The sequence below is a fragment of the Schistocerca serialis genome, chromosome 5, assembly GCF_023864345.2.
Source record: "Schistocerca serialis cubense isolate TAMUIC-IGC-003099 chromosome 5, iqSchSeri2.2, whole genome shotgun sequence".
In the NCBI taxonomy this organism is placed as follows: domain Eukaryota; kingdom Metazoa; phylum Arthropoda; class Insecta; order Orthoptera; family Acrididae; genus Schistocerca; species Schistocerca serialis.
This window is the reverse complement of record NC_064642.1, coordinates 258,205,655-258,221,023: the sequence shown is the minus strand read 5'-3', so window position 1 is coordinate 258,221,023 and position 15,369 is coordinate 258,205,655. Positions and strand designations below refer to the sequence as shown.

At 40.4% G+C, this 15,369-nt stretch overlaps 1 protein-coding gene across 1 annotated transcript; it reads right to left on the bottom strand.

The window, feature by feature from the left end:
* Positions 1 to 390: 390 nt before the first annotated feature.
* Positions 391 to 14,427, bottom strand: LOC126480689 (dual specificity tyrosine-phosphorylation-regulated kinase 1A-like). The gene is made up of 3 exons (XM_050103926.1): positions 14,295 to 14,427; positions 583 to 999; positions 391 to 497 (listed from the first exon to the last, which is right to left on the bottom strand). Exons 1-3 carry the CDS (start codon positions 14,320 to 14,322, stop codon positions 466 to 468), a joined length of 477 nt encoding a protein of 158 aa, XP_049959883.1. The 5' UTR covers positions 14,323 to 14,427; the 3' UTR covers positions 391 to 465.
* Between the last annotated feature and the right edge of the window lie 942 nt (positions 14,428 to 15,369).

The window sequence follows — 15,369 nt, the reverse complement described above, 5'->3', positions numbered from 1 at the left end:
ACTGTAGCCCTGACAAAATAATTCTGGATGTTACCATTGCTTGTCAGTTTTGGTTGTCCAGCAGTGAAACGGAGAATGATTTCCTATGCCATTACCCGACCACCAATAGACAGCAATCAAATGCGTCGACATAGCGTGTCTTAACAGTCTGTACCAGAGCTGTTACTGCAATGGCTGTAGGCCTATCATTTTTTGTTGCTTGGTGGTACCAAATATTAAAACGACCTACATAAAGAGAATTTCAAACTATCGTCAATAGGTGTAAAAGTCATTGACACTTCACTATGTTTTATAGCGAATACGAAATACACATCCCGTCAAAAGAACGAATACTCTTATATTTCCATTCTCATCACTAAACAAAATAATATTACAAATTTGTCGAAGTGTGTTGGATGGCTGAGCTGCAGCTTCTTCAGTTTCATTGTCTTGAAGTGACTGGTCTCAGTATTGATTGAGTACCGGCTAGATTACTTTTTTGTCTGATAAAGTGCAATCTGCAATATAAAATGAAATATTATTTCCTTGATATCGCAGCTTATTATTGATGGACTGTCAACATAGGCAATAGGGCCTACTTACTTTTGTGTTTCTTGCAGTTTGCCATGTGCAGCGCACAGCAGTTTGGGAATTTGACCTCCTCCCCATCGTCACACTCAGCGAGCACTGGTTCAAACAGCAGACTACATACTTCAGGGCACGGTTGCTTGAGCTCGTGAGCACAGTCGTTGGATGTATCGGAAGGTGTTTCGTCCTTCACGTTTGGAACGGCATAACTGGGGGACTTGTGGTAGGGTGGTAAAGTGTCTTCGTACGACGAGTGTTCAGCAGGTATTATGTGGATGATCCGAGGAACCTTATCAACTCGCTGCCTATGGTCCACAGGTACCGTGTCATCACTGTGGAAGTGGTGGTGGCGGTGGTGATGGTGTCGATGATGTTCCGGATGTGCATTGTGATGTTCCCCACTGTCTGCCAGCACCAACGTCGCAGTCGCGGCTACAAGAAACAAAAAGAAAAAGTTTTACAGTGTACAAGTTGTCTAGCTTTTCCCGTTGTATGAGCGACGCAAGTTGGAAATCAGCAATACAGATCGATAACAGACATTTCAATTTACTCACAGAAGACAGTTACGGCCGGCCGGTGTGGCCGTGCGGTTCTAGAGGCTTCAGTCTGGAACCGCGTGACCGCTACGGTCGCAGGTTAGAATCCTGCCTCGGGCATGGATGTGTGTATTGTCCTTAGGTTAGTTAGGTTTAAGTAGTTCTAAGTTCTAGGGAACTGATGACCACAGATGTTAAATCCCATCGTGCTCAGAGCCATTTTTTTGAAGACAGTTACGTCTTATAGTTATCGGCTTCAGGTTTTTAATTACGGTATGTGGCTGAAGAAGCCATACACCCTCTGTACTATTTATGACATTTAGTCAAAATATTCCCACACAAGGTGCACTTCGACATCATTGCATTAGAGTGATAACTGATTATTGGATGGTCCTGCAAGACTTTCATCACCAGTTGATCATAAATCCCAGCTATGTCTCAGCGAGGGAAGAGGAAATTTTTACACTGTCCTTTGAAGCACACAACATGAGCACCATGTCTAATACACTATATGTTCAGGCTGTAGCATTTTCTTGCCATCTTCCATCCAAGACTTAGGGAGCGATTACCTAGTTTTAATTCTGCTGCCGAGTGTTCATGATGTGTTGCGCTAAGGCACGTAAAAACAGCTCCTGGTCATGCTCTCCAGAGGGTCCTGCCATAATCTATGAATTTCTGCGAAGTGAGTCTCACATATGATTGCAGAAAACTTGATGTATGCTACCATCCCATTTGAAAGACACCACATAATCTGTCCAGAATACATATCTTTACCAACCTAGATCTTTTAAGGATTTATATGGCTATGTTAGATGTTTTGTTACAATATTACGGTCCATTAATTACAATGGTGCTGCATTCCTTAGGCTGTAATCATTTAAATTATATTCTGTAATAAATTAGACAAGATATCTGCATGGTGTGAGAAGTGGCAGCTGATCAGAACAGTAAACAGCGTGAGGTCCTAAACACTAGTACTAAAAAAAAAAAGAATCTGTTAAATTTCAGTTAAGAAGATACATCACAATTATTTAAAGAATGCCAGTTAAATATCTGGGATTACATTTGGACGAAACTTAACTGAAAACATCACATAGAAAATGTTATGAGGTAGACGCACCAAAGACAATTTTTTTGGTAGAAATGCAATAAAATGCAATAAATCTGCTACAGGAACTATCTATACTACACTTGTGCGTCCTGTTCTGGCGTATAGGCGTGCAGTACGGGAATCTTATGAGAGGGGATTTACAGAGGAAATTGAAAGAGTTCAAAAAAGGGCAGCTGGTTCTGTATTATCATGAAAAAAGGGGAAGAGAGTGTCATGTAAACAAAGGGCTACAGTTCTGATCCAGTGATCTATGACTTCCCCTTCTCCTCCCCTCCCTTGATTTAGACCACCTCTCGCCTACTTATCACTTTAAACATCATCCCAATCGCCCTCCCTCATCCCAATCGCCCTCCCCCTAGGCCACTTGAGCTGTTATCCAGTGTTTATTTAGGATCAGATTTATTATCCTTATTGTAACAATTTATCACCCTATTAGTACTACCCTTTTCCTTATCACTACAATATATTGCCCAATTTATTTACCTTTTCACCAAACTTTATTACCAAATACAGGCTACCCTTTTCCTTGTTGCTATAATTTATTACTCTGTGAGCCTTACTCCATTCCTTACCGCCATAAAAATATATCTTTATTACACAGTTTCAGTATTCACATCCATAGCCAACCGGTGGAAATGCTTACCATGTTCAAAGGTTGACTAACTCCTTGTCACGTCCAATTACAAGTATTTCAATCATCAGGAACACAAAAACATGGAAATGCACCCTTTCGGGGCCGTGATGACGTCTCTGTAATGGTTGAAGGAGATATTTATAGCTCATTAACGTTCCACGATTGATGCAGTCTGCATGGTTGTTTGATTTCCCGTCTCCTATTAAGTTTCCTTTCACATCATAGTGAAAACTAGATCATTTGTGTTGATTTTAGAATGCAAGATGGCCACTCGCACTAAGTATAAATCCAAGATGGTCACCCATCCTAATGGTTTTTCCTTCTATTAGATTCAATTTGTTTATAATTTTGCTGTAACAGATGGGCAATTTGTCACAATCTCGCTGTAGTATGGCGCAGTTTGTTAAAATTTTTCTGTAACATATTGGTATATTATATTGGTATATATTCTTATTGGTATATATACTTATCTTACAAGAAACATTCAGGAAAGGCAAGCCTACATTTCTAGCATTTGTAGACTTAGAGAAAGCTTTGACAATGTTGACTGGAATACTCTCTTTCACATTCTAAAGGTGGCAGGGGTATAATACAGGGAGCAAAAGGCTATTTACAATTTGTTCAGAAACCAGATGGCAGTTATAAGAGTCGAAAGGGAAGCAGTGTTTGGGAAGGGAGTGAGACAGGGTTGTAGCCTATCCCCGATCTTATTCAATCTGTATATTGAGCAAGCAGTAAAGGAAACAAAAGAAAAATTCGAAATAGGTATTAAAATCCATGGAGAAGAAATAAAAACTTTGAGGTTCACCGATGACATTTTAATTCTGCCAGAGAGAGCAAAGGACATGGAAGAGCAGTTGAACAGAATGGACAGTGTCTAGAAAGGAGGATATAAGATTTACATCAACAAAAGCAAAACGAGGATAATGGAATGTAGTCGAATTAAGTCGGGTGATGCTGAGGGAATTAGATTAGGAAATGAGACACTTAAAGTAGTAAAGGAGTTTTGCTATTTGGGGAGCAAAATAACTGATGATGGTCGAAGTAGAGAAGATATAAAATGTAGACGCAATGGCAAGGAAAGCGTTTCTGAAGAAGAGAAATTTGTTAACATCGAGTATAGATTTAAGTGTCAAGAAGTCGTTTCTGAAAGTATTTGTATGGAGTGTAGCCATGTATGGAAGTGAAAAAACATGGACGATAAATAGTTTGGACAAGAAGAGAATAGAAGCTTTCGAAATGTGGTGCTGCAGAAGAATGCTGAAGATTAGATGGGTATATCACATAACTAATGGTGAAGCATTGAATAGAATTGGGGAGAAGAGGAGTTTGTGGCACAACTTGACAAAAAGAAGGGACCGGTTGGTAGGACATGTTCTGAGGCATCAAGGGATCACAAATGTAGCGTTGGAGGGCAGCATGGACGGTAAAAATCGTAGAGGGAGATCAAGAGATGAATACACTAAGCAGATTCAGAAGGATGTAGGTTGCAATAAGTACTGGGAGATGAGGAAGCTTGCACAGGATAAAGTAGCATGGAGAGCTGCATCAAATCAGTCTCAGGACTGAAGACCACAACAACAATATTGGTATATTCTAAATTTTTTTTGTGGAGTGGGGTATTTTGTTACAATTTCATTTTAACGTGGGGTACTATGTTATTATTTTTGCTGTAACATGGCGGTGTAGGGGGCCAACTGCCATATAGTCGCCAGCGCGTTATTAATTAAGTTAAAAGTACCACCAGAAGGTGACAGATATTTTGTACTACAAGATAAAGTTAACGCCATATCATGGAGACACTGCCAGTTTGAGTGACTCTGAAAAGTACTCGAATTAGGATAGTTGAGAGCAGGGCAACCCTCATTTCTTTCCTATATAAATGTGTGTTACTAGTGTTCAGCACACTATTTCATCAAAGTGTTATGTAGTTTCTACTGCATGAAGCAAAAGGTGTTGCATCAGATGAAACAACACTCGTCAGCACAGTGGTACATAGGTTCTTCGCTGTACGCTTGGAGGATGACTATAGTACAACACATAAAATATTGGTGCACTTTATTATAACATGAACAAGACGAAATACTTAACTTTGTTACAATCTATGTCTATAGGAATGTCTTAAGTAATTATTACTGTCACTGAACATTAATGTATCACTTGATACATAACAAGATACTAATCTCTTTCACAGAGTACAGTTTACTACAAAGCTTTATACAGAGTTCTGTGTAACAGAGCTATCACACTGCTGGATTGGTAGAGAGATGATGCTGTCACCTTCAGTGAAAACTGCTGGCTGGGCTGAGCTGTACTGTGCTCAGATGTTAAGGAAACAAACTAATCGAGTGGCGTATAGAAACTTTTTTGTACATTTCTACCCCAACTCCTCATATTCGTCACTGCAATTATGCTTACTTATAGTTTTGTCTCAAGGTACCAAACTAGCCTTGTCACCTCGCTCTTTGGACAGCATCACATTCTTCACAACCAAACTTCTGCACCATCATTATGTAGTGCTGAATCACATGACGATGGCTGGCAGGACCGAATGAGGACGTAGATGAGTAGACAGGGAGTGGACGTACAGCCAATGGCATCTCCCTGCCTGCGCTCTGGTATCCAGCTTGCGAGTTACAAAGAGCGCTGACTGAAAACCAATCACATGGTACACGTCTGTATCCAGTGACACAGATGCTGTGGTCTGTCCTGTGGCTGGGGCCCCCACAGACATCCAGGCTGCAGGACGGATGCCGACTCCAGAAACGTCAGTAACAGTGGCAGTGGCAGCAGTGGGCCATTAATCTCCCTGGGCAGCACGCTCGATGGTGCCATCATAACTGGCAGACAGATGGAGATGACCGCTGTGGCACTGGTGCAACTTTGACAGCCATGGGCACCACCCTAATGGTACCAGCCATGGCTGACAGAGAGACGGAAATGATGATTGTTGTGAATCCCAACAGCAAGCTGGGCCTGCGGGCAAAAATTCTTCAGCAGCATCACTGACATACTCATTAGAGAAATGCAACTGTTCTTGTGATGCCAGAGCCTTGTACAATTTAAGACGAATATCTCATAGCTTTTATTACGATACCGTGCCCCCAAGGCCGACACTCCCAAAAACCGTTTAAGAAAGATTCATCCTGAAGCTGAAACTTTATCTGACCTGTCAGAAGGTATTGTTTCCATTGTGGCTGCAGAAGATGAAACAGGGTACGGTGGAGATGACTGTGTAATAATTCTGCCAGCAACTTCCCCTCATATGGCAAGAATAAGTAGGATGAAAGAAAAATCTTTAAGGCTTGCTGCACGTGTGGCAGAAATTGAGTTCCTCTATGTGACTTTTGAGTTTTCAAATAAACTGTCCAGCTTCACCATTAGACGGAGGGTGAAAAGGTGACCATTAGACTGAGGGTGAAAAGGTGCAGTAGTGACTGATGAATGACATTGTTGGAACAAAATCTGTGAAAATCGGGTCCGTCATCTGAGACTAGGACCTTAGGAAGACCTTCAAAACAAAATATAGAAGACAAAGTCAGCACAATACTTGCAGTAGTGGTGGATGTCTTGGGGACATCAAAAGGAAATTTACCATATGCGTCTACCACCAACAGCCATTGCATGTTTCAGAATGCAACTGTGAAATCAGTATGGGCATGTTGCTATGGCCCAGACGGATGTAGCCACTGAAAAGAGTTGCAGCAGAGCTGATTGATGTACCACACAAAATTGCCACGAGAGGTCATTTTCTCGATCTGAGCATCGATTCCCCACCAAGTACAAACACACTGGGTGAGTCGTTTTGTGCAAACTACGCTCCAGTGACCTTGACGCAACAAAGACAAAACTTCCTGCTGGAGGAATCATAAGATATAGATAGTCGTTCTCTGAATGCAACAGCAGAACGCCAGCCCATGCCCATGCATGTAGCATGTGATGATGCGACAAATAGCTACACGCCACTGCGTGGGAATTTCTTTCAAACCACACATTGCAAAACAACCTGCATAACTGGGTCAGAGGGAATTGCTACGATAATACACTGGAAATTGCGAGAAAATTTTTGTAGACTTTCAAATTTGATAAAATATTTCCTCAGATGACTCAAATGCTGTGTCGGTAGTGACCGGTATCTGAAATAACAAGTCAGCATTTGAGTGTTGGGCAGTGGACCTGAACAACAATTTGTATTGACAGTTAGACAATGTCAGAACCCAACGTAGTCAATGATCTGTAATCAAACAGAACTTTTGACCGTACGAATATTGCTGGAACTTGGTAACACCGTAGATAACAGCCAACACTTCTGTTTCAAGCTGACTGGAATTACACGTCACTTTGTTAAGAGTTTCCATGTCAAAAACAACAAGCTTATCGGCAGGACCAATTCTGTTGAAGAGCACATCTCCAATACCATAAGAAAACGTATCCACAGCTAACACAACTGGCTTATCTGGATCAAAACGATTCGAAAAATGATGACTTAACAATGCACTCTTCAACTGCTGAAATGCGTGTCTGGACCACACAAGGCGAATACATTTCTGGTTAAGCCATTTCAGTGGAGCAGCAATTTGTGCAGCATTTGCAACGTGTTTAATATGAAATGCCTGCTCCTTAATGTTACTGTCCGCTGGAAGATCTTTTATCACAGACAAGTGCAAGTTAGCAGGATGAGTACCCTGTGCGTTTATAACATGTCCTAAATATTCAAGTTCTTCATGGAAATAGCAGCACTTTCGCTTGTGGAAATTTATGCCAGCCACAGAAAGAACTTGAAACAAGCAGTTCAGATATACGAAACGTTCAGCAGACATTCGATCCGTGTCAACAATGTTATCCAGATAGTTTGCAAAAGAAAGGAATTTTGCTCTTAATTGTTCCAGGAATCGTTGAAAAATGGCAGGAGCTGAAGCACTTCCTAAATGCTGTCTTTGAAACGGGATCAGACCAGGTGAGTGTTGGTAACAAAATATTGCTTGTACTGACCGTCCAGCAGCAACTGTAAGTATGCATCATGTAAATGGATGTTGGAAAAGAACTAGCTCCTCTCAATCTGTCTATTAATTCCTCTGGTCGTGGGAGAGGAAACGAATCCACAACAGTTTGTGGATTTGCTGTAGCTTTAAACTCAGCACACAGACGTTAATCTTCTGGTGGATTTTTGAGAATGACTAAAGGTGGCGCCCACTGACTTACAGAAATGGTTGTATCATGCCATTCTCTCCATCACTGCAGTTCTTGAGCAACTTGCTCACACAGTGCATAGATTGTAAGCGTTGCATAGAATAGCAGCTGCACATTGCCTTTAACAGTAACGAGCATTTCCAAAACTTTATCCCTTCTTAAATATGCTTCAGCAGTTCACTATACTTATTATACAAGTCCTAAACATTGACATGAGGCACTGAGACACTGATTTGTAACAGACTATCTTATATGCACAAGCTGAAAAAATCAAACAAGTCTAAACCAAATATGAGTACATGAAACGAAACACATTTTGTGACTGCTATAAAAGTTTGAGACAAACTTCACACGCCAAGTATTCGATTTTCCCGTCCGTTATAAGAAGACAAAACGTAAGTAGCCCTCTGCGGCTAGTCTTTGATATGTGTCTTTATTGCTAAGGGAAACAGAGACGCCTGTGTCGAACTGAAATTTCTCTTTGGAGGCCCTCTTAATTAGACAAAAAGTTTTTTCTGCTAAGTGTGTATTACAGCAGAATATTTCTGAGATACATAAATGTGAGCTTTCACTTACGCTGCCTCTAAAAGCACTGCTGACACGACGTACCCTTGTTGATAGCTTCACCAAAGCCGTGAGCCCTCTCAATGCTGGCTGTGGTCAAAGCCGTTAATGCCTTGTTAACACGCTGTTTGCAAATGACCTTGCCTACCACACTGGAAACATTTTGCATCATGACAGAGACAAGCTTTCCTGTCGTGATCCTGAAAGCACTGAGAACAAGACTTTCTCACTGTGTTCTGTAGTACCTACACCTTGTGAACCAGGAGACTGAAAGTTTTTAGCTGTACATTTAACTTTAGTCTGAGCCATGTTTTAATCACTTTAACATTAGCATGAACTTTGTACTGTGTCGTCTGCACTTTTAACAACAGAAATACATGAAGCTTCAAATTCTGCTTCAGTTGAGTCTACAGTAGTTCGAGATTCCACAATAAACGGAACTGTTTTCAGATCATGATATGCCAATTTTAGAATAGCAATACGAATGCGTGCAACTGACACATTCTGAGTGATGACATCACGTAGCGTGACGTCACTTTAGTGAGTCCACAAGAACAATAAATCTCCAATGTCTTGTTAGCACTCTAAGTTCGGCAATCCACTGTTTTAAGATTTATGTAGGCTAGTTCTTGAGCTAAAAATATTTAAATCTTTGCTGCAGCAACGTGAACCTGAGTTTCAAAACGTTCATCAAGCAGCAGACAAGTTCATCATAAATGGCAGTTACTGGACGAAAATTGGAACACTTCGGTTCCAACCGTTGGAAGGAAAAAAGCATACCTGTAACATTGTATGCGGCGAAGTGGGCGTACATTTCCGTTCAATATTCTGACCAGATCCTCTTCGTTACTATAAAACGGGCGAAACTCGGGTGCAGCAACGGGCGGTATTGCTTGCTGCGATAGTACCTTAGTCATCTGTTGGAGACCGAGCAGCAGCCGTTCAGTCAGCTGCGTCTGAAACTGACGAGCTTCATTTAGAGACATTTCCTTTGGTGGCTCAGATATGGTTAAATACTTGGTATGAGACACGGAAAAATCCAAAATAAACAGGACGGTCTATGCATCCATACACTGTATACACACCACCAACTTCGTGATCAGGCGATAATAGTCTATATAAACGACGAGAGTCCTCGACACTTCTTGAGCTGGATGAAATAACACTCATCGGCACATTGGTAGGTTTTTAGCTTTACTCCTGGAGGAGGCTAAGTTCATAGTACAACACATAAAATATTACATCACTTTGTTATAACATAACAAGACAAAACACTTAACTTTGTTACAATCCAATGTTTATTACTGCCACTGAACATTAATGTATAATTTGATACAAACAAGATGCTAGTCTCTTCTCACAGAGTACAACTGACTGTAAAGTTTTACGCAGAGTTCTGTCTGATAGAACTATCCCACTGATGAGTGAGTAGAAAGACGATGTTGTCATCTTCGGCAAAGCCTGCTGACTGAACTAAACAGTACATCACTCACACATAAGAAAGCAAGCTGGTGTGGTGGCGTATGGAAACACTTCTGGGCATGTCAACGTCAGCTCTGCATCTGACAGTGACTATGTTTACTTCTGGTTTTGTCACGAGGAACCACCCTTGTCTTGGCACCTCGCTCTTCAGATGACACCACAAAAGTCAGTTATCAACACGAATAATATAACTGGCAGAAGTAAAGCTGTGAGGAGGTGGTGTGAGTCGTGCTTGGGTAGCGCAGAGGTAGAGCACTTTCCTGCGAAAGGCAAAGGTCCCGAGTTCGGCTCTCGGTCCGGCACACAGTTTTAATCTGCCATTAAGTTTCATATCAGCGCACACTCCGCTGCAGAGTGGAAATCTCATTCTAAGAATAATATAGTTTGTGACTTAGAGCATTAGTAGTGCCATGTGTGTTTAATGTTTCCGGACAAATCTTTAAGAATTTTGATAAATAATTCCCAAAACTGTCCTGAAATATGTACGGGCATGAAAAAAACGGTCGAAGAGTTAGATTTTCTAGTACAGCTTTTCGCAGTTTCATCCAAGAGTTGACAGTTATCAACCATCTTCCTATCGCATTCCTGTAGTACCAAAAATCTATCTCATACACATTTCATTTCTTGTTTACATATATACCACGTGTTATCAATATACTTGAAGATTTGGTCTATAACATTACAAGACACACATGGTACCACCAGTGGTGTAACTTGCAAAAGTAATTGTCGGTGACTGACTTTTGCTGTCATGCAGTGGACATTGCGTAACACTTTGATGAAATAGTGTACCGATCACTAATAGTACACATTTGTATAGTTGGGAAACGATCGTTGCCATGCTTTCAAGTATCAGCATTCAACTGCTCTTCAGAGTCAGTGACATTGTAGTGTATCTATGAAAGGGTATTAACTTTATCTATGGTATGTTAAGTAGCTGTTACAGAGACACGACAGTTACAGAGACACCATCACATTCCCAAAGTAGTGCACAACTGTTACAGAGACATCATCATATTCCCGAAGTAGTGCATTTCCATGTTGTCACGTCCCTGACAGTTGGAATAGACACGTAAATTTGTGACTCAGAGATATTCAGCTTCTGAACGCAGCGTGAGTTTCGACAGGTAGGCTGTCATTGTGAATACTCAAAATGTTGAATGAAGACGTATAACAGCCTTCCAACCAGTTTACATTTTCATATCTACATTAACAGAACGTTGCATATCTAACTAGATATGAGTCCTGCTGCTGATTCGAACCGAACGGGTTCTAGAATTAGATCCTGCTACAATCCAACCAGGTTTCATTTACATGTTTGTTCTGTAAGTTCGTCACATTCCCACACATCTTTAACTTCACAAATTACATTATACATCACCATGTTACGACAAAATTGTAACAAATGACGCCAAGTTACGGCAGAATTGTATCAAAATGCATGCATTACAGCAAAATTGGAACAGAGCGCTCCTGTTACCGATGAAATTGTAACAAAATGTTCTACATTACAGTAAAATTGTTACAAAACGTCCCTCTTACATCAAAATTGAAAAAAATTACTCATTACAGCAAAATTCTATAAAAATACCTCTTAATGCAGTGAAATTCTAACAAACCACGTTATATTACAGCAAAATTGTTACAAAATTACTCATATTACGAGAAAAATTTTAACTAAATTCTCCATACATAGCTGTATGCTTTCTGCAGTTCCCATCCCAGTGTTTCCGTTGGCATTCTATTGCAGAAGAATGTTAAGCCTGGCGATCATCGTCAACGCATAGACCAATTGTAATGTTCTTTAAATAAATCCAATTATTCTTCTTGCATTATATTCAGCACATGAAATTTCCCCATGAACTATTTATGCTCCTGTAACTCTAGTTATATTAACTCTATACTCCTCAAGTAGATTTGTGAGTATTGTCTCCCATTTGCTTTTGTTCAAATTTGTTAGGTCCTATGTTAAGGCTTATTAACACCACTATAATCTTTTCAGGTGCACTGACAGCTACAGAGAATTTGGGACGCCGTCGAACGTTAACTCTGAACCAGCAATTTTAGGGGAATTGTATAAACATGTGATGGCAGATACCTCTGTGAAGCTGGAAGAATCTGCTGTTACATTGCTTCACCAGCAAGCTCTATCTGCCGACAATCCTAAGCCATCATGTGGAGAGCAGTGTAAGTCGTAACAGCGGACCTCGCTATCAAGACCTTTTGCAACTTTGGTCACCAAAAGTCTTCCCACACAAACGTCCTTATTGATGTAAACATATCTGCGTTTGTCAGAAATGCTTTAGAAATCCTGTGGAAATATTCAGTATTTATGCCTGACAGTTAACTGACTGCACATCTTCTGCAACCCTTCCGAACGTGTTTCTTGAGCCGTCAATTATATCACAAACCTCTGAAAGTAGTTGTTGTTCGTCTATTTGTAACTAGACGAGACTTTCGTTGTCGAAAAGGACTACTCTGCCACGTTTACATTTATTTGCGATAGTTGCAGACTTGCATGCTGCTTCTGCGAAGTTATAACTATGATCTTAGAAATACAACTGAGTTGAGCGATTGAGGGATTGGTTTACGTCGGAAACAATGTGATTCAAACTGCTGGAAAACTTTTTCCAGAATCGTATGACCGAAATCACGAACAGCACTTAGCGATCTCAATATATTTCCATTGTCCAAAGGAAGACAATCCCACACATTTACTCTCGCGAGCTCTATCCATATAGTATCTCTGTTCACGTTTCTTATAGTGACATTGAGATTCATAGCTCACAGATCCTCCAGACGTACAGCCACAGATGACAGTACCATTCTCGAGACTTTCACAGATTTTAAAGGTGCAACGCCAAGAGCTCATTGAAAGCACCAATTAACTGGTCTTTGAGTTCAAAAAGTACACCTATTGTTCGAAAATACTGCGCATTACAGAATAGATTATACACTTTGTGCGAGATTCTAGACGTAACATTTTCATCGGCAGTGACAGCTGAAGCATCCTCACGTCGCCATGTCCGAATAGACAGCAGAAATTTCGATCTTGCTTGTTCGTCAAACCGTACAGAAAGTTTTAGTACAACGGCTGAATAATAATATGGAAACAACAAAAACACAATTTCACTCAGTTCCAACATAACGCAGTCAAGCTTTATAGAACACTATTCTGACCACCACTGACACTTGCAACGTGCCGAGGACATTGCATAGGTGACAGTCGTCAATTACAACACTACAGCCTGCTGGTTTGGCAAAAATATGCATTTATGTTCAAGCACGCGTTTCTCGAGGAGTTGGAGGGAGCAGAAATATCAAACGGTTTTCCTCAAATATCAATCCTATAAATTTACCCAATATGTTTTCAAGCAAACAACATCGTCTTTCTTTTAATGATTCATTTCAGTTCTTCGAGTATCTGCTAGACTTTCATACATGTTATACCGAACTGTTACGGTTCAATAGCACGTTCCTGAACTCGTTCTGAGTCTGCTGTCATGCCTACTTCATACGGCTTCAAAGGCTGGAACAATTCTCTAGAACTGGTCACAGTAGCGTCTTTTATGAGATTTTAATTAGAAGAAATCTCGTTCCCAGAATTCTTCCGCTGTCCAAAGGAATACAATCCCATACACCTACTCTCGCGAGGTTTATCTGTAAAGTATCTACGTTCATCTTTCTTATGGTGAAACTGAGCCTCATTTTGTCTTCTATTGGAGTTCTACTCCACTGATGTATTGTGTTCATCACTTTACATAGTACTCTGTTACCTGTAAATGTGTAATTACTGAAAAGGGGAATTATTAACGCCCACCAGATTGTGTACCTCATCAGTTTTGAAGAGACAGAATAAGTTGTAACTTTTCATGTTTATGGCATATTAGTTGAACAAATAACCTTATTTATCTATTCACTTATTGCGTAAAACTCTGCTAAGGTCTGCTGGCAAAGCGCAGAACATGCTGTCCAGTACAGACACTAAGGTGTTATAGCATACTTATTGTCAATAAAAATACAAATAACGAAAACAGCTTGCTTTCTCATTACATCTTTTATACATTAATTATATTTTACACCAAAATCAGAAATGGAGTTCCTAGTGACGCTGCAAGCGCCTTTTGTCGATACGGACACTAGCACACAGTCTTCCTGTAACAATTTTCCACATTGAGACAATAATGAGTTTTACTGCGCTGGAACTCACCAGTTATAAGAAATAGGTACGCCCTCATGGTTTTGACCGCCCTTCTGTGAAGAGATATTCCGTTATATAACGCCGTTCTAACCTCTTACAAAGAAGTAATGCTATGAGCTCAAGTGCAAGTAAAACGCTTCTTGTCTTCCTCTGTGTAGTTACAACGCTGCCTTGTCAGCTTCTCGGAACATTTGCGTTCTATCAAAGAAAGCAAACTGCTTTTAGACGTGACTCTTCCGTGGTTTTGTTTAACAAGCGCAGAAAAACGTGAGGAGCCAGACAGTTTCATGCCTCCGTTGGCAATACTCTGATCCGAGGCGGTTTTGAGTTCTGTACGTTTGAGTCGTCCGTGACCTGGTTGCTGAACCCACGCAGATAGCACTGGCCATAATGGCTGCCACATAGAGCCTTTACAGTCAGGACTCAATGGGCAGCGTTTTTTCTGCACAAGAAATATATAGCTGTACGGTCGCTGCTCAAACATTAGGACATTATTTACAAGATTAAACACCGCAGTGCAGTAAATGGAATATGGTATCAGGGAACTTATTAATTCAGCAACAAAATGGATGTAGAAAAGGCAGATGAACAATGAACACCGTTTTTAAGGTAAAGGACGTAAACAGAAAGAAAGTTCAACAGGGAGATTATTTTAGGTTTTATTGATCTTGAAAAAGTATTCCGCAATATCGATAGGGAACATTTTGCGCTATTACAAACAAGGGTAAGATATCTGCGCATATAATAAATGCTTTTAGAAAAAAATTCCTTCTTGGCGGCAGTTGCCTGTCACTGTACGTCACGGGAAACGTAGAGTGCAAGTAACGATGGAGCATTTCACACACCCTTTCAAATCTTCCTTTAGTTGCTGAAGATTAGTAATATACAACTTATTTCAAAGAAACGTATTTTAATGAATACTGACGTTCATTATTTAAACTGAAATTCTAGAACACTCCCAAAAGGATCCACAACAGCAGTATTTCTATCAAAAACGAATGAATAACAGCAGGTATCAGAAAGTCCTCGCAAAAGCTGAAGTAGGCTACCTTGGTTCCATGAAAAAAGGTCAAAATGTGCCAGA